Source organism: Pleurodeles waltl, chromosome 3_1 (genome assembly GCF_031143425.1).
Source record: "Pleurodeles waltl isolate 20211129_DDA chromosome 3_1, aPleWal1.hap1.20221129, whole genome shotgun sequence".
NCBI classification, from domain to species: domain Eukaryota; kingdom Metazoa; phylum Chordata; class Amphibia; order Caudata; family Salamandridae; genus Pleurodeles; species Pleurodeles waltl.
Genome location: NC_090440.1, coordinates 1,912,312,720 through 1,912,332,631, shown reverse-complemented (window position 1 = coordinate 1,912,332,631; position 19,912 = coordinate 1,912,312,720). Strand labels below are relative to the sequence as shown.

The 19,912-nt window shown below is 45.2% G+C and overlaps 1 protein-coding gene across 1 annotated transcript in view; it reads left to right on the top strand.

Moving 5' to 3' along the window:
* Positions 1 to 19,912, top strand: part of PITPNA (phosphatidylinositol transfer protein alpha) — a 176,785-nt gene that overhangs the window by 70,194 nt on the left and 86,679 nt on the right. The window contains exons 5-7 of the mRNA XM_069226109.1: positions 7,267 to 7,274; positions 8,790 to 8,864; positions 10,213 to 10,296. Coding sequence (XP_069082210.1) covers positions 7,267 to 7,274; positions 8,790 to 8,864; positions 10,213 to 10,296 — 167 coding nt within the window. The remainder of the gene's footprint in view (positions 1 to 7,266; positions 7,275 to 8,789; positions 8,865 to 10,212; positions 10,297 to 19,912) is intronic.

Below are 19,912 nucleotides of genomic sequence, written 5' to 3'. Positions count from 1 at the left end.
GTCATGCCTCTATGGCTTTAGAATGCACCTGCCACTTATCAGCACCAAGTAAACCTTGGTCTGTCAGAGTTGGAGGAGTTCTTTGGGGCCTACTTTGACGAAATATCCATCTTTAGCAATCCTAGGAGGACCACCTGAGGCACCTTGAACCGGTGTTCCTTAGGAAACATAGAGAAACTGACCATCTAGGCAACCAACTGCCAAATGTGGTAGACCTCTGCAGTCTCCTTTGGCTGTCAGGTGGGCAACAGGAAGTTTCACCTGCTAGACACTAAGATCCAGTTTTTGTCAACAGTATTTGTTACTTACTACCCAGACCTTTCTAGGAATTGCTAGATAGCATAGAGCTTTGTGGCCAACTTTGGGTCTATAGTTGCAGCCTTGGCACCCAAGAAACAACCTAATAAAGTGAGTTGGAATGTAGAGTGTCAGAAGACATTTGAGAATCTGAAATCAGCACTATGCAATGCTCTTATGTGGAAAACACCTGAATAAGGTCAGCCCTTTTGTACAGATACACACTTCAGGCAAGGGAGTTCGGTCGGCAACATGATGACAATGGTACAGGTACTGACTTCTTCCTGTGGAACAGAACTGGGCTTCAATTGAAAAATAATGTTGTTCTATATTGTAGGCCCTGAAGACTTTCTGCTTTAATTAATTTAGTTTCAGGTCTGGTGTACAGACTGATAACAAATCGTTCAAGTTGTTGATTGCAATGAAATGGTGGGAATCCCTAGTTGCTGCTATTGTTATCTAGTTACAAGTCCTAGATTACACTATAGAACAAAATGTCTGAATGCAGATTGATTTTCCAGGCAGTTTTGCCCATCCAACTATTGGAATTCCTTTGGAGTACTGTCTACATGTGATACAGGTATGTACCCCTGCCCTGAGTGACCTAACGTGTGTATCTGTGTGTTTGTGTGCCACAGCATGGGACTAGCATTAAGATCCTGGGTTGTTGACATACAGCCAAGAACTGTGCTCCTGGTGCCAAAGGACGAGGCCATGTGACTCTGAAAGGTGCAGTCGAACCAGAGCTGCACTCCACACAGACAGATAACATAAGGCTGTGTTTGAAAGACTGAGAGACTGTATCTTGCCCTAGAATAGCATACCAAAATCAGTCATCCGTGCCTCCACAAACTCTTTGGGAAGGTATCATTTGAGCTGATCAATGGTTCCTTTGCATTGAGCGATCATTTGCCTAACTCAATAGCATACATACACTTTAGCCTATTCTTTGCCCTAGTGTCCCCACAGTAGTCGTTTTACGTTTGGCTGCTAGTGTAGGAGCTTTAGGGTTGGAGGCATAATTGTGGAAGACACCTGTAACTGAACCTAATTCCTGTGTAGTATTACATATTGTCTTGTTATTAAAGTACTTATTTTTTTCTTTTTTTAACAAGAAAGGCACTGAGTTGGGCATCATATTATTGCGTATGATGGTTTACTTTGTAGTTCTGAGTTCTTGCCTTCCACACTACCTCCCTGAGAAGCCTTTGATTGGTCATCCTTACTACTTTGAGAGCCCAGTGCAGACGGGTGTACTTCCCCCACTTTGCCAAGTTAGTTGGACAGACACCAGAGGCAAATGGCCCCAGACACCTTGGTTATGAATTAGCAGCCCATCTCTGCCATTTGGTCCCCTGAACAAGGTTTCACACCCTCGTATTTGAGATGAGTGGTTTTGCTTTATCACTGCCAATTGACAATACTGCCATGTATGTGGATGGTTTCCTCCTTCTAGCAGACTTTGACAGAGCCAAACTCTGCATATGAGTAGTTGTACTAGTGGTTATGAATGGTCCTGCCCCCGGTGACTGGGTTGCTCTTTTGTAACCAGTGACAGTTATGGACTATGCAAGTGACATGGCTATGCTGTTTGCAGTGAACAGTGTTTGACCATGTATGTGAGTTTCATTACTTGGCTGGTGGCAATGGACAGTCAGCTTGCAAGATGATCACAGATTGTATCCTACGACCCATACCTTCTTTACGACACCGCACTGCTCTCTAGGTAGGTTTACTCTATGGAAATACCATTGCATACAGGCGCATACTTAGTATTGAATGTGAAGTGACTGATTTTGCTGCTTTGCTTTTTACAGCATACAGGTCTGTTCCAACATGTGTGTTTCTTTTCTCTTTCAGAGGACACACCATATCACTGTTTGTGGGTAGGCTATCTGTGCCTATGACAGTGTACAGTTCTTGCGTTGTATTTTGAAGGTTTCTGTATACTGGTGTTAGTAAATAATTTCTGCCCATCCGATGGCTCTGAGCTACTGCTTTCTTGCTGTTCTGTTTGAGTGCCCACCCTGCCTCTGTTTATGAGCTGCTTTGTTCTTCTGTAAGCAATGAGGGAGATGGGTGAAGTGGTTGTTGCCCATGCATGTGGGTAGATTTTATCTCCTGGTGATAGTTGTAAGTCCCTTGTCTGTATGTGTGGTTTGTTTGGAGTGTTAGACCAAACTTGTTTTGTTTTTTGATGTGGGTACCTTTACTGTGCTGGTAATATGGGAGCCCGTTTCCAGTTTTGCTCTCCCTGGTAAATAATTCAGTACTCTTCTTCAGGAGTCATGTTTCTCGTGCCTGGAATGATACGATGTGTGAGGTGAAAGGGAGCACACTTGGCAACATCAAGTCCTTATTCCCTGCCTGCTAATGAGTGTTTTGTTCCTTCGCAGATGATCTTTAAGTGCAGTGTGATCTGATTGGTGGAAAACAGTTTGTGACAGGCAGTCCTATAAAGTCGGGCTTGGGCCAAAGAGCAACAGTAGCAGGCAATTCCACAAGAAAATTGTATTCCTATCAGTTCAGCTACATAAAGTAAACAACAGTGGAAAAAACACATTTGAATATGGGTTTTTGAAAGATGGAAGTAACAGATCACAGGTTACTGTGGTTTGATATTAACTTGTCTCTTAGTGGTCTTCTCCAGGATTAACTGGGGGTCATCTGTTGCATAGTGATGTCATGTTGGCAGGTTTTGCCAGGTTACAGGTGAAGTCTGATATTGCTAATTGACATGGAGATGGTCGAACATTTCCAGTTAGCAGGAACATAGTGATTTGATAGTGCCAACCTACGAATGGGTTGGTTATTGCTAGCAGGAGGAGTGTGAGAGGATGCTGGATATTATTAGGTCATGGGTGAGGCTTAAACATTTCCAGATGGTGTGAGAGGTTGAATGTGGCTCTGATGGGGATTTATGTTTTTGGGGCGATGTAGACATGTTTGTGATGATAGCTGTTCTCTGGTTGTTTTGGAGTTGACAATCGCTAGGTAGGAAAAGCAAAATTTAGGTTTAGGAGAATGGATCTCAAACCTTCTGAGTCATTCAAATTTCTGGGTGTTGAGTTTGTAGCAGTTAGGGGACAGCATGTGGTTCAGAGTTGGGGGAGGGTTCTTTAAAGGCATGTACAAGTGTTAATTTTGATTGGAATGGAGAGTTGCAGTGGATGTCACCATTTCACTGGGTTGTCAGGGTTCGGAGACCACAGAATTGTAGATGGTCAGATGTTACATGGTTATCTTGGTCACATAACAAAGGATCATAGGCTCACTAAATGATACATCTTGGTGGTGAGCTCTCCTTGAGTCATTTTTTCTGTTCCTGAATAGTTGCTGAAATCAGATGACTGGGGATTTATCACAGACACATTATCTGGTAGGATTGAAGAGTACAGGGTAGTTCTTCCTAAAAAATGCTGTGTGGGAGAATGCAGGGTGGTGGAGGTTTAAAACTGCGATTTGGTGTCTTGTGGTGAGTACTGAGTGATCTGGAGGGGGGTGGGTGTCACAGCATGATGGGAGTGTCAGGAAGGTTAGGTGCCGGCTGGGAGGGATGCAAAGTCTGAGTGAGAAGGGCAGCACTGCACGGAAAGTGTCGGGTGAGTAGATCTGAGTGCATGGTAGCACACAGGCCAGGTGGTGCAGATGGCTGGGTGTCTGGTATATCACAGGTCTATGGGTATTAGAAATAATGGAAACATTTGTAACCTTTCTTTGTAATAATGGCAGACTTGTTGCAACAATTACAAGGCCACCCTACCCCGAGCTCCTTTTCATTTGCAACACTGTTGTGCTATGTTTCAGTGTTCCTTAGGGTTTGCTCCACTTGTTCTTTTTTGTAGCCATATACCATGCTGGACCTGCCAGTTGTGAGGTTTCCAATAGCTTTCTTGTGCAATGTTGTGCTAGGAAGAGCAGGCGCTTTTGTAACACATTCTTCTCCACAAATGCCTCTGCCCCTGTCAGCAGCTTGGTCCTGTTCAGCCCCCAATGTTACATTCTGAAGCAGTATACTAGAAGATATTTCTGGCTGCTACAGTGATAGCAGAGCAGCGCTTCAGACTCTGGCAGTCAGAGGAAACTGGGGCCATACTGCTGCTTGATCTCCTCCCGATTTGCAAGAAGCAGGCAATGTAGGGATGCATCATTTATGTTTTTTATAAAGCCAAATAATAGTAATTAATTGTCATATTGCACAGGTCCAGCGTAGCACATACTTTCTCTGATACAAAATTTGATTGACCTTTTCCAAAGACATTTCCTTCCATTTCATCACTAATTATGATTGTTGAACATGAGAGCTGTTAGATAATCATTTTGGGCACTTGACTTCAAGAAACAACCAAATAAAGGTTACTCTGTGAGGTGTAGAAACACATAGACACGCTCTCACTTTTTATTACTGTACTACTGCCATAACTTCAAAGAAGAATATGACTTTATACACAACCTCAAACGCGTTTATAACGCCAACTTTTTCAATACTTTTTAGCTATATGGCCAGTATTATCTTATGAGAGAGTGTTCTGTTGATCTTTGAGCATTTATTGGATTTTACAACAGTATTTATACATTAAGCTAGTCAATGGGATAAAAATAATTAAAGCATAAGCAATCATAAATACTTAAGATCACTTTACATGGTGTTTTAAATAAAGTGCTATGCCTTTTCTATTTATTTTCCTTCACAATATAATCTCTGTCAGTGTAGTTCTCGTTCATTTCCTCAGTCCTGCTTATTTATGTACATCGTTTGGATGCCATCACACAGTCTCACTTTCATCTCCCATTAAGATTCCAGATGTGATTATCTTATGTATTAACCTCATAAGCAGTTGACTTCATGACTTCAACAGGATCTGAGACTTTTGAAGCAGACTTACCACCCACATGCTCCAGCTTTCCCCCACACACCTTGGTTACCTTCACAGCTTTTTTTCTAGTGTACCATTCCTTCCTCACTTTAATCAACCTCTTTTCCCGTGCTCTCTACTCACCTGTGGAAGCTGCATTCTCTTCTGTAAATTTTCTTTGTTAAAAGAATAGAGGTGTGTGGTACCTAACCACCACACCCATACCTACACGTGAAGTAATGAGGATTCCTCTTGCACCATCCAGCTAACTCCACTTTTGGGTAGGGAAGCCCTAAGCTAAGGGAGAGGCAGGCTGTTGCTCCTCTTACCCCTTGCTGCGGCAGACTTGTTGGAAATTTACTGGGGAGTTAGCTAGTTGGACAGTTCCTCAGAAGTGCCCTTCTTATTGGGTGCAATTGAAAAGGCTTCTACCACTGAATTGTAATACAGTAGTGCCACCACCAGTCACTGATAGCCTAATTAAATAATGGCAGAAACCACTCTCGCTTTGGTTTTCTCTCATTCGGGATGTCTCCTTTTCAGCCGAACTGGGATGTGCTGTTGAGATCCTCTAGCACTGTGGTTTGTGATGATAACAGACTGTGGTTTACAACTTTGGCATAAGTTAGACCGCTATGCCTCCTTGTTGCCTAATCATGTCTAGGAAGAGCATAAGTTTATGTTATGCCTTGGCAAAGAGGTAGCTGAGAATAAATTGTTGATGCAAGAGACTTCATCAATACCACTGTATGGTTCATTAAAACCAGTTGCTCCATGCTGTGCCGCACCTGGTTGAAGGAGGGCCAAGACAGACTTGCTATTTGATGTGATAAATATGTTTGATCCTTTCACAAAGAAGAGTGATCAAAGAAACACATAACTGGTGCAATAAGTGTCAGACAATGTGAGGGAACACCAACCCTGCCCACACAGACCTCCAAAGATACGAAAAAAAACTCTACTGACTAGACCCAGCAACCCCGGTCAGCCTATGTTTGGGGATGCATGCTCCTCCACTATGGAGAAAATGTTCCCTCCTGTCAATGATTTCTTCTTATGTCACCAGTGGAAAAAGTGGAGGGTTTGGGGCAGTACAAAATGTGTGTGATCTAAACTAGACACTCCATTCCAAAAGAACATGATGCTGACACTAGTGTATGTATTGATAACAGTTCAGTTTAACATTCACTTGTGCTCTTTGGATTTTCAGAAAATGCATTTCTTATTTAGATCTGTCAGGAAAACAATCAATTCCTCAGGTGTGCTTGGTGGGGTATTGTAGCCACTGGCCTAAACGCTGCTCTACAAAATGCTGCTGACTACACAAAACTAGTGCCTTCGATGGTGCCTTTTAGTAATTGCCACATGTCCTTTGCTATGCTTCCCAAGACAATTGCTGATGCGGGAATGCTCTAGAAGACTGTTGCGTCCAAATGGGCCCAGGTTCTTCATAACATTTTCTAGCTCTTGTTCACAGTGGAATTACTAACATTTCTTGTGTGATAAATAATGATTCAGTTGAAAGGAGGCATTCTCAGCAAGGGGCAATGGAGCACTCCCTGCTTCTAAAGTGGAACAATGGAGGATGACAATGTGACAAACTACTGTGACAGCTCACCCATAGGATAATATTAACCAGGAGCAATATTTGTTTGAAATGTCTCAATACACTTTAGAGCCGTATCTCAGCCTTACGAACTGGCAGCACAATCTAGTTTACTGCTTTTTTAAAAAAACTGTTAATAAGTGTCTTACTCTTCATTGTAATGTATAGCAGCGACTAGACATTCAGTTTCTTCAATGTTATTTACATTATCCTTCTAAATGGTAGTCTACTAATCACTTGGGTGTGAGGCATCTTTCCCTGGGTCTGGGACAACCAACACTGGTAAATGTGGAATTCAGTCACCTGTTCCCTTAGAGAATAGTTTCTAATATGGTTGGGTGCAGACCCCTGTTGTGCGAGTCACCGGTCATAGGATTGTTTAGCTTTTAGTTGATTGTGGGTATCTCAGAATCTGAAAAGATGTTGTGGATATTGGGATTTTTCACTGCTATTTCTCTTTTTAACATGCTTGTTTTCTTTTTTTCCATGTTTACCTGTTTCTCTCAGTTATTACGGTGAGTAATCATTTTTCCCATCTTATGAACATACATGATCTTACAGAAATCCGCCAGCTATGATACTTGTTGGGAATATACTTTCTGCATAGTCCCAATGACAGTGTTGTCACATATTTGTCTTCTTGATACGATCTATACCCCTCTTTGACTTATCAATTGATTAGAGTTAAGACGTGCATGCAGTATGTATTGTCTTCTCTCCTACGTGTGATATATTGTGGAATAAACATATGACAGTAGAATGAATGAACACATTTTATTGCATAAGGCTAATTATAACCACAACAGAAAAATGAATAATAAAACATGTCATCAGATTTTTATAAAACAGGTAGTGTAACGTGGATGGTGTAGGCCCTGGTGCCCCTCACTGCATGGTTGCATTGTTAGTAACACTGTCATTCTTCTGTTCATTATACAGCACTATTGAAATCCACAGAAACATGCCTTGATGCTGCTAAGTGGCTCCCTAACCAGTAGAAGCAGACTGCACAAACTGGCCCTGTGTTAGTCAGAACTCTGCTGTCAGCATGCTTCCTGTGTTGCATGCTTATTGGCTTCTCCCCCAATGTCCTAGAAGATGATGGGGAGGGGGAAAAGTAAAAAGGGATTTGGAAAAGTTCAGGACTTGCTCCAGTGAGCACCCATTTAGAAAGGGGGGTGGTGGGGACTTCCTGCTTGGTGTCGCTCTGAAGGCTGAACTGAGAACCTCTTCATTTTTATATGCAACCCTGAACCCATGATTAACCACACTCTTCATGTGTGGTTCTGAAGGCCATAATTAGCCGACTCCCCTCTATTTGTGTCTTGTGTTCGAATAACCCCCCCTTCTTTTGCATGTGGTTCATTAGAGGCTGCAGTTGGCCCTTAGTCATCATGGGTGACTAAAGTTGAGAACGAGTCCCTCCTGCCCACCACCTCCTTCTATATCGGATGCTCTTATAACGATAGCCTACCCATCTATTCACTTGTAACTGTAAAGTGATGATGATCCTTTACCTTCGTGTGTAACTCTGAACCATCCAATGGTCCCCACCTATTTGTTGTCACCTGGAAGGTACTCAAGGCCCTGGATGAGCTCTGCTCCTGGTCATGATAAGACCTTCCCCTACTTATGGCTCTGAAGCCCTGATGGAACGACTTCCTGCTTCGAAGCATTTGTCTCAAAGTCATGATTATCACAGCCCCTTAACATGTGACTCTAATGATGTAATGCCTAGAATTTCCTGCCTTTCTCCTACTCCATGAGTGGTTCTTAATGCCTAGAATAGGCCACACCAGCTCTACTCTAATGTAATTAGGAGGTGCAGTCTGTGATTCCAACTTAGCTTTGACTGTAGGAAAAATAATGAATCTCCTCACTTTACGGAAGTTATGAAAGGGGAGACTCTATACATTAAAACCACAGACAAATTGTGCTGGAAGACTCTGCTTTTCTTTATTGAAATGGTATAGAAGTGCATGTGTTACCAGTTTTGGGTGAGAACATTACAGTTTCTTCTTCAATTACAGAACGAATACATGAAAGATGATTTCCTGATTAAAATTGAAACTTGGCACAAACCGGATCTGGGAACACAGGAAAATGTAAGTACATATCATAAACACTAACCTAATGTTGAGTCTGTCCATCTCAGTTTACACCATAATTTTATGGTGGTGAGGCAACCCTCTTTCAGTGTGTCTCTTCTGAAATATCTTCCTTTTATTGTGCTGGGCAGAAGTTATGTTATGGTATCTATATGTGCAGTGTGTGGCACCCACCCCATAAAGCACCAGACGTTATGGAAAGCCTCCCAACCATCACCTGAGTGCTTGAGTGTGGATAGTATGCCTTAAAGCTTGTAGCTGTAATCCCAAGTAATTTGATGTTTTCAGACCATTTAAATATAATGTAGGGCCTTCTTTATTGTTTGTGTGTCTGAGACCTACCAAATAGATCTCTTCTAGTGGTACATCTCAAAGTGAAATTGCATGAACCTTTTATCAGTGTCCTCACTTTGGGGAGAACTATGTTACTTCCTCAATCTCTAAGTGTTCACTGTGGTCTTAGAAATAGAACAGCTTTGCTTATTACACTCCAGAATATTCTGTTCCTCTCCTGGGTAAAGCACTTAGCATGTTCACAAGGTGTTTGGAGATCGAGATGGATATTATCCTCCCTTGTGCATAGAACAGTAAGAAAGCAGGATTTATGTGACAACTCATAAAAATATAGGAATATCCTTTACGTGAATTGCATAAATAGGCTATTGGTCCAGGGTTCATTGCTTGTTTAAAGTCTACTCCTCACCCTTAGCATTTTACTCGAGGGTTACTTAAAAATAGAGCTATCCCCTTTTTCTTGCTATAGCTGGCATGAAAGATTTCACCTTAGGAAGCCATTGTGAAATTATACCATTGTGATGAAAGAAGAGTCATTAATTGTTCCTGTTGGGTGTAGAGGGTCTCAGTTACTTATATTCCCCTTGTTCAAAACAAAGGTGGTGTGTGAACTAATTCTCTGTTTGATATGTTCTCTGTGAGCTGCCAAAGGGCATTACAAAAATGACAAATGGGTAGTGACACTCTATGATTAGCTTCCTTTAAGTGTCCGGAAACCCGGTTTCTGGCATTTTTTTGTCTCTTCTGTTCCATGGTTTGCATTCTTCACTTGGTGCCATCATTTGACCAACATTGACAAGCAACAATAACTAAGGGCCTGATTTAGATCTCGGCGGATAGAATACTCATTCACAAACGTGACAGATATCCCATCCACAGTATTTTGATCCTCATAGGATATATTGGGATTTTAACACAACAGACAGGATATCCGTCATGTTTGTGATGGAGTATTCCCTTCTGCCAAGATTTAAACCAGGCCCTATGTGTATAAAACATCACGTTCCTCGAAGTGAAGTGTTTACAATATAGCATTTCTCACCTTTTACAGGTGCACAAACTGGAGCCAGAAGTATGGAAGAATGTGGAGGTAGTTCATATTGACATTGCTGACAGACACCAGGTTTTAACAAAGGTGTGGTTTGCTTCTTTGTGTCATTTTTTATTGTACTACCAAAGACCAGACTTTTATGTATTCTCTATATGTTCCCCCAGTCATCTTTCCTGTCTTCCCACATATTCTTTAATGTCCTGCATTTCACTGTCTGTTGTTTAACAAAACTGTTATTGATGCATTGTTTGGGGCCAACATTATGATGTCTTTTAGGCCTGTACAAGTGACATGGTAGTGGGCTGCAATACTTGGCATGTGCTTGCAATATTCTCTACTTTGCTGTTTGTTAGAGATATCCCTCACCATTTCAGGATGCTAGCAACCGACCTCACCCAGGCTAGCAGTATGCCTCTTCAGGGTGGTGTTCTAATGGCATGCCTTAGTAAGGCAGTGTGCTAGAAGAAAAAGTTACTTACCCGCTGTAACTATCTTTCTGGTGGATACTCTATCTACCTGCAGATTCCTCACCTGTAGAACAGTCCCCAGACATCAGGCTGGATCCTGAAAACATCAAAGCAGTGAGGTCAACGGGAGAGGGTGCTGAACTTAGTCAACGTTGAATGTGATGTTGGTGACGCCACCAAGACCATAAAGCACCCACCCTGGTTAAGGCGAGAGGGCAGATTGACATCAATGAAGGAATGCAGTACTTGAGATTGCAACATGGGCTCTTATTAACTTTCCTTATTATCCAGCCATCAGACTGGGAGGTGGGTGGGACAGTGAGGAATCTGCAAGTAGATAGATTATCCACCAGAAACATTACCACAGGTAAGTAACATTTTCTACTGATGTATATTTCTACTGTAGATTCCTCACCTGTAGCACTAATTACACAGCAATACCCTGCCCAGGAGGAGGGTTGTGGATGGTCAGACAAGGAAATCCTGCAAGACAGACCTGGCAGAGTGCCCATCCCTTTGCACCTCCGCATACAGGCAGTACTGCTTAGCAAAAGTGTGCAAGAAAGTCCACGTTGGTGCCTTACAGACGTCTGCATTCTAAACACCTTGAGAGGGTACCGAAGTGGACAACTTAGCCCTGATAGAATGGGCCCTGATTTCCTTCATTCCACTCTTTTTGGCTAAGGCATAGCAGGCTGAGAGGGTGATACACCAAGAGTGAGCCCTCCACTGTACCCCCTTTCCCTTTATGGCGCTTCAGTAGCCAACAAAATGCTGGTGATCTGATCGGAATTTCTTGGTGTGATCAAGGTTGTAATTAACGCTTGTCAAGGATCCAACTGATGCACAGTTCCTCCTCTTTCGTAGGATAAGGTAGAGGGTAGGAGGTCGGAAGACTGTTAGATTGGGCGTTATGAAAAGGAGTGACCACCTAAGGGAGGAAAGCAGCACTTTTTTTTGCCATACCAAATTAGCTGGAAAGGACAGTGAAAAGAGGGTGACAGCTAAGGGCATGCAACTCACTGACCCCTCTAGCAGAAGTGATGGGAATGAAAAACACAGTTTTGAGGATTAACATACGAAGAGTACATCTGTGAATGGAGTAGGAAGCTGGCCTGGTGTGTAGTGGACACCTGTGGGGTTATCACCTTATACCAGATCTAGGTATCCCCTATTAGTGAAGTGTAGGCAGTGTCTAGAAAGCCAGGGCCCTCTAGAGATAGCTGTGGGTGAGCATCCAAGACTTATCTAGGAAACATGCACAGCTTATGTAATACCACTATAGTTATACAGCACTGTCACACATGAAAGAACCACACAGTGTTACAAAAATAAAGGTACTTTATTATGGTAACACAAATACTAGAATACTATTAGGCAGTCCCCCCAACTGGAGGTAAGTAAACACACTAAGTATATGCACAATGGCAATCAGTAAAAAGCATAAAAAGCAATAAGCATTGGCAGAGTATTAGAAAACCGTGTAGGCCCTAGGGGAGGGCCTAACCATATACTAAATAGTAGATTGCGGGATACAGTCTCCCACCTAAGGATGTGGAATCGGTAGAGGGGAGCTGGGGGAACTAGGAACCCCAAGAGATGAGCGCCAGAGTGATCCCCAGCAACCAGGAGAGCAGGCGTAAGTTCCTGGTTTTCCCCAAACCCAACAGGAGGACGTTGGAAAAGGATTGTGCAAGACCCAAACAGGACTGGGAGAACCCAAAGGTGGATTCTGGTAGAGGAGGACCTGCAAAGGAAAGGGACCAAGTCCAGGTTGTGATGGAGTGTCTGGTTGGCAGGAGCAGGTCGTCAGGGGACAAAGAAGACCAGCTGTGTAGCCCATGACCTGAAGAGGAGTCACTGAAGTGATGCACCTGATGCTCACGTTTGCGGTCTGGTTGCAGTGGGTTAGTGGTGCTGGAAGACCAACAAGCCTTGGCAAATGCAGGCGAGGAAGATGATGAGTTGCAAGGCTGAAGAGGACCAGCATGGCCTAGGGGACTCGACCCAAGGAGGGAACTTCGGGGTGACCCTCAGCATTTGGGAGAGTCACAAGAAGAGGAGGCAGTCCCCACAGGCAACCCACTAGCAGCAGGCACAGCAAGTCACAGTGAGGCCCACTCAGCACACCTGAAGATGAGTCCCATGTTGTTGGAGCAGCAGAGAGGAGGTTGCTTGGCAGGAAGGAGTGCTGAGTGCCAAAGCTACACGAAGCTTGAACATCCCTTGGAGCATAAGCAAACAAGCCTTGGTAGTTGCAAGAGTTGTAATGCATGGGGGTACTGTTCTTCAAGGACAGGCAAGGGCTTACCATCTCCCAAGTTGTACAGCTGGCAGAGAGGACCATGGGGACCAATCCAGACCACCAGTTCTAGAGGAGAGCAAATCCACGCAGCCGGTCATCATTGCAGTTGGCGCCTGCAGATGCACGTGAGTGACTCCTTCACTCCTTACTTCTTGATGCAGATTGGAGTCTCATCAACCTCAGCGGATGCACACCCGGGGAAATGTTGCCGTTGCTGAAAGGAGCCAGAGAAACAATGTTGCGAAGCAAAGCCGTCGCTGTAGTTGCAGATTGCTGATTCCTGAAGAGTCAATTTGTGGTTTCAGTGGCCAGAAGATGAAGTAAACAATGCAGAGGAGTGCTGCTGGAATCTTGCATGTCGAATCTGAGGTAGACCACAAACAGCCCAGGAAGGAGGATTGGTCTCCTAGCAGGGTTCCCACCTATCAGGAGGGGGCTGTGGCGTCACCTACCTGGACTGGCCACTCAGATGCTCCCAGGGGCCTCCGCCCACCTTGGATTCAAGATGGCAGAATCAAGTGGCCACCTGGAGGAGCTCTAGGCACCACCCCTGGGATGGTGATGGGCAGGGGAGTGGTCACTCCCCTTTCCTTTGTCCAGTTTCGTGCCAGACTAGGGACCGGAGGACCCTGGATTGGGGCAAATTGATTTATGCAAGGAGGGCACTGAATGTGCCCTTCAAAGCATACCAGTGGCATAGGGAGGCTACACCTCCCAAGACATGTAACACCTATTTCCAGGGGAGAGGGTGTTACCTCCCTCTCCCACAGGAAATCCTTTGTTCTGCCTTCCTCTGCTTGAACTGGTCAAGCAGCAGTAGGGCATAAACATGTCTGAGGGATGGCCGCAGCGCGGGCTGCCCGGAAAACCCCAGAAGACTAGCAGGAGCAATGCTGGGGGTCCTCCAAGTGCATGGAATTAGACATCCAATACTGGCAACAGTTTTGGGGTATGATTCCAACATGTTTGATACCAAACATGCCCAGGTTTGGAGTTACCAATATGTAGCTGGACACACCTGTATCCAGTACACAAGTAAAATGGCTTCCTTGCACTTACAAAGTCCAGTGTAATGGTGCTGGAGTTCGTAGGGGAACCTCTGCTTATGCAGGGGAGCCCTCACAGACAGGTACCAGCACCCTGCCCTCTGGGCTTGGAGGGCCTACCATAGGGGTTACTTACAGTGACTTGGTGCAGTGTCCTGTAGTGAAAGGTTGCCTGCACCTTTTCACGCAGGCTGCAACGGTAGGCCTCCAGACACATTTTGCATGAGCTCTCATGGGTGGTACAATTCATGCTGCAGGCCATGAGGAACCCCTGGTTCCCAAATGCCCTGGGTACCTAAGTACCATATACTAGGGACTTATAAGGGGGCACCAGTATGCCAACAGTGGGGTGTGCAATGTCCTAGGCAACCGAATTTAGAAGGAGAGAGCACAATCTCTGGGGTCTGGGTTAACAGGATCCCGGTGAAAACATACTAATAGGCAAAAAGTGGGGGTAACGATGCCAAAAAGAGGGTACCTTCCTACAAATGGGCTCAAATGGAGTCCACTTCAAAAAGGTAAGAACCAGATTTAAGTCCCATTGAGAAACCACAAAGGGAGCTGGAGCAATAAGGTTGGTCCGTCCCTTATGAAAATACATGACAATAGGAGATTTGCTTTCCTCTGTCTGATCTGACAGACAGAAGAAAGCAGGCAGGGCAGCTAAATAACTATTTGCAGTGCCAGTGTCAGATCCTCTCTGAGCTTGGGAAGGTGCAAATCTCTTGGATGTCTTTGATTCTCTAGGATGGAGGAAAGGTGTGGTAAAGGGTGGTGTCCAGCCCTAGGAACTCTAGTTGTTGAGAAGGTGTAGGAAGCTGGCTCTGTATATACTATTGAAAATGAGGTATAGTGTGCACAGAGGTCAGGGGTTCCCCAGAGGCTTAACAGAGGCTAAAGTAGATAATACTAACGCTCTCTTTTGTGGTAAAGTGGTCGAACAGTTAGGCTTATCAGAGGGTAGTGCAAAGCATTTGTTGTACACACAGTCAAGAAATAAGCCACACATTCAATGACTAACTCCAAGCCAATGTATTTATATTGGGAAAATATATTGTGTTACTTAATTTTTAGAACTAAAAGGATCTTGTTGCGGGTAAGTATATCTGCAAGTAAGTATCAAGCATATGTATCAAAGGCATTTTGTATAGATTTGATAAATAAAACAGTGTACAGGCTAGTAACAATTTTCAGAACAGTCCGGGGTGTGTGTGTGTAAGTGTTAGTGCAGTTTTGAGGTAAGTACTCAGTTTACAGTTCCAGTGTTTGGGGATTAGGATGTCCACTGGTTGGGGTTAAAGATGACCCCAAACGTACACCACCAGCAACATGGGGCGGACCGGGTGCAGAGGTCAAAGTTGAGGTTAGATTTAGAATGGGATCCTATAAAGACTGGGGGTACTCGGAAACAGTTCTGCTGGTAGGTAAGTACCCGCGACTTCAGAGGGCAGACCTGGGGGGTTTAGGTGAGGACCCTGCACAGGTTAGAACCAACCAGACACCCTCATTGGCACAGGGGAGGCTGGGTGCAGGGTGCAAACATAGCGTTGGGCTCCCAATGCTTTTCAACCGGGGCAACCCCGGGAGTCACAAAGATGCTGCAGGCTGGGTCCAGTGGGTCGGTTCTGGGAAACCACAGGCTGGGCAAGGAGGAGGGGCTGCCTGCTGAACGTTGCTGGACCGGTGGTTGGATTCCCCAAAGCCAGGGGGCTGCAGGTGCAGGGGTACCATTAGGCGTCGAGAATCTTCATGCAGTTTTCTTGCGGTCAGGGGTTGGGGGGGGGATGTGCTCCAGACTTAGGCTGCAGGCATCGTTGTGTTGGCAGGGAGGGGGTCAATCCCGAGTGGACACAAGGTCAGAATCGCCTGGGGACCTGCTCTGAACTGGTGGGCACCCTGGACTCAGGACGTGGGCGTCAGGTGCAGAGTGGGCAGGACTTTCGGATCAGGGGTGGTTCAGGAGTACTTCTTGGAGTTTCTTGTGGACAGGGCAGTCGCCCTTGTGAGTTCTTAGTCCTCATGTGGGTAGACAGTCCTCTTGGGGTTTGGAGAAGTTGCTGGTCCTGCAGGATGTGTCACCTTTTTGTAGCGGAGGTTCAGAAGCTGCAGACAGGCCGGTAGGGCTGGGGCCAAGTCAGTTGGTGTCTGGAGTCTTCTCTGCTGGGGTCGTCTTAGCAGCCTTTCTTCGGGGCGCACCTCTCCACTAGCTGGAGTGCCCTGGGGCACTGTAACAGGAGGCCTGTGCCTCTGAGGCTCACCGCCAAGTTTTACAGTTCCTGCAGGGGGGGAGGGTGTGAAGAACCTCTACCCAGAGCAGGCTTTGTTTCTGACTCCTGGGGGCACAAAGGCCTTCACCCCCTGGGGTCAGAAACTCGTCTTTTAGTGGCAGGCTGGCACAGACTGGTCAGCCTTACACTAAAGGGTTGGTTAAAGTACAGGGGGCAACTCTGAGATTCACTCTGGGTGTATTGTACAATAAATCCAACACTGGCATGAGTCTGGATTTATTGTGCTGAGAAGTTTGATACCAAACTTCCCAGCCGTCAGTGAAGCCATCATGGAGCTGTGGAGTTTGTAATGACAAACTCCCAGCCCATGTACTTAATATGGCCACAACACACTTACAATGTCTAACAAATGGACTTCATGGAGCTGTGAATTTTGTGATGACAAACACTCAGCCCATGTACTTAATATGGCCGCACTGCAGTTACAATGTCTAGGAACGGACTTAGACAGTATAGAGACATATTGCTCATGCAGCTACGCCCTCACCTGTGGTATAGTGCACCCTGCCTTGTAAGGCCTGTTAGAGGGGTGATTTACCTATGCCACAGGCAGTGGTTTGTGGGCATGGTATCCTGAGAGGGGTGCCATGCTGACTTTGCAGATTGTGTGTGCTAGTGGGGAGAAAAAGGCAATGGCAGTGTGCATGTGCTTGGTGAGGGGTCACTTAGGGTGGCACAATACATGCTGCAGCCCTTAGGGGCCCTTCCTGGTCACAGGGCCCTTGGTACCACCGGTACCTTTTACAAGGGACTTGGCTGGGTGCCAGGGGTGTGCCAATTGTGGAAACAGTGGTACAGTTTAGGGAAGGAACATGTGCTGGGACCTAGTTAGTAATCATGCCAAAAGAGGCACTTTACTACAGAGGGCCACTGGTGAAATTTGGCCTGTTTGATCGAAAAGGCCGTGTCGAACCGCAGAGATTCTGGCATCTGTGCAACACCCTCTCCGGCAAGCTGGCTTTGAGGAACAGCATCCAGGTACTGAAAAATGGGGATGCCTGACCATCTGAAGTGGGCTGCTACCACTGCCATCACCTTTGTGAAGACTCAAGATGCTGATGCCAAAAACAAAGATCAGTACCTCAGATTGGTAGTGCGTAGAAACCACCACATATCACAAGTATTCTGATGAGACCGCAGGATAGGAATGTGAAAGTATGCATCCAGCATATCCAAGGTCACCATTCAGTCTCCAAGGTCCAGCGCCAGTAGTAGAACTTGAGTTAGGGTTAGCATCTTGAGCTTTTCCTTTTTGATGAAGAAGTTCAAGCTCCTAGAAGCGAGAATCAGACACACTTCTCTATCCCTCTTGGGACCAGGAAGTGACATGAGTAACAACCTTGGCCCTTATTCTTCTCTGCACTAATTCAACCGCTCCTTTGAGGAGCAAACTGGTCGCCTCCTGCTCTAGAATGGCTAAATGATTAGGAGGTGGAGGCATAACCTGAAGGAAGAGAAAGGAAAGGGTGTAGCCCTTTCTATAATTTGGAGAACCCACTGGTCCAAAGTAATGGCCTTTCAGGCCGGAAGAAAGTGGGATACACGTCTCCCACAGGCTCCATGTGAGGGTGGGGAAGCAGACTAAGCTTGTTTTCCTGGTGGTGCAGGGGAGTAGGAAGAGGAAAGTTGCAAGGCAGATCTGCAGCCCTTTCCTTTACCATTGCTCCTGTATTGATGAATGAGAGAGCTTAGTTGCTGCTGAAGCACTAGTTGATACTCCTAGGCCTAAAATGAAGAAACTCTCCTGAAGCCACACAAGTGGCAAAAAGACCATAAGTCTTTGGTCCGCGACAGGAGCTGAAAGCCTAGAGATCTTGTGTGGCTTTTCAAGCTTTTAATCACTCCAGCACGGAGTTGGCCTTGTCTCCAAGTAGGCATTCTCTGTCAGAAGGGAGGTCCAGAAGGTTGGCTTGGACATCTGATGAGAAATTGCACATTCTGAGTCAATCATGATGTACTGTAACGTAGGTACTGATGGCTCGGGCAATGGAGACTGCAGTATACAGCTCAGACTTAATTATGTGATGAGAAGCATTCAGATCATGTGTGATACACTCCTGGAAATGGTGGTTCATGTCTGCAGGGACATGTGATAGAATCATTTCGGTCATGTCCCACAAGGCATGATTGCAGCAGGTGAGACAGCAGTTGGGATTGAGGGGTTTTAGTCACAAACTCCCTGAAAGGCCACCTTGCCCCCAGATTCCATGTTTCGATTCCCAGTCACTTAGATCTGTAGGAAAAGCACCTGATTGAGCCCCCAAACAGGAAGCTTAGATAACGAGGCTTTCCAGTGAAGAGTGTATGGAGAGGAAGGCTGGATCACCAGGAGGCAAGCGATAACAAGAAGTCACATGTCTATTTACTGCCGGAGGAGAGGAGAGCTTCTCTCATGGTGCAAAGACAGGTTCTATTAGCGCTTTATTAAAGGGGAGAATAGGGTCCAAGTAGGCTGAAGAGAGAAGGAGGACCTCCGTGAGGACATTAGTCTTCATCTCACTTGTTGGTAGTTGCAAGTCCCAAACCTCTGTAGCTTTTAACATGACCCTCTACAGTGACATTACCTCACGCTTTGGTGGACCAGTGGGGTATTCCATAGCCAGCTCTGAAGAAGTATTCAGATCACTTGCCGAAGACAGTCTCTGAACCTCTAGAGGATCCTGGGCCTGATCATCACAGGGAAGTAACTCCACAGGGTCTGAATCTGTGCCAAATATTTAATGGAAGCGTGCTCTGTAAGCCTCCTCTTCTAGCAATATTTGGGCTTCTCGGCAGGAATGGATCTGGGGATCGGCTTCATTCTGCGGCGTATTATCTGGAGTTAGCAGTGGAGGTACGTGGATGGTCAACTCTTACCTCGCATGATGTACGTCTGAAGCTCATGAACATACACCTTGTAGCATGTACCCATTAAAAAGAACTTTGTAGAAGATAGAGTCCTTTAATCTCCCTTAATTCAAGGGCCTAGATAGAGATAAAAATGCCTAATTTCACCTCTTGGATCGGATTCATCAGGAAAGACATCAGCCAGGCTTTAGTTTGTCCTCTCTCCCCTACCAAAGAGTCATTCTCTGCTAAAGTGGCTGAAGTTCAGATGTGTTGAAGGCAGACAACAAATTATTAAGAATCTGGACTGTTTGCTATTTACCTGTAGGCTATGGCAACCATGGCTGTCACCATTTCTTATGCAGAACAGGAAACCAACAGTGCATCATCAAATCGAGCTGTGTTCGTTTTTGCAACAGTTTTTTCACTGTTTCCTTAATTTGTTTCAGCAATACCAGGCCAGTTCTGTAGATAGCCTAATTTCTAAAGGAACTTTTACAATATGCAGCAGTAGAGCAAACTACATGCACAAGCCCCCCCACAAAAAGTTGTCAATCTAAAACAAGCATTTGCAACGCAATAGGTCTTGCATTTATGAGCATTAGAGCTATTAGCGTTGTAAATGACAATGTCAAGAAGTATGCCAGGTGCTACAGCAACCCTCTCAGGCCTTTTGCAGGATAGAGGGCACAACAAGGCCACCATCTTGGGAGTGTTTTTGCCTCAATCCTACAGACCTGCTGTGATACCCTAGAGATGCAACCCCTT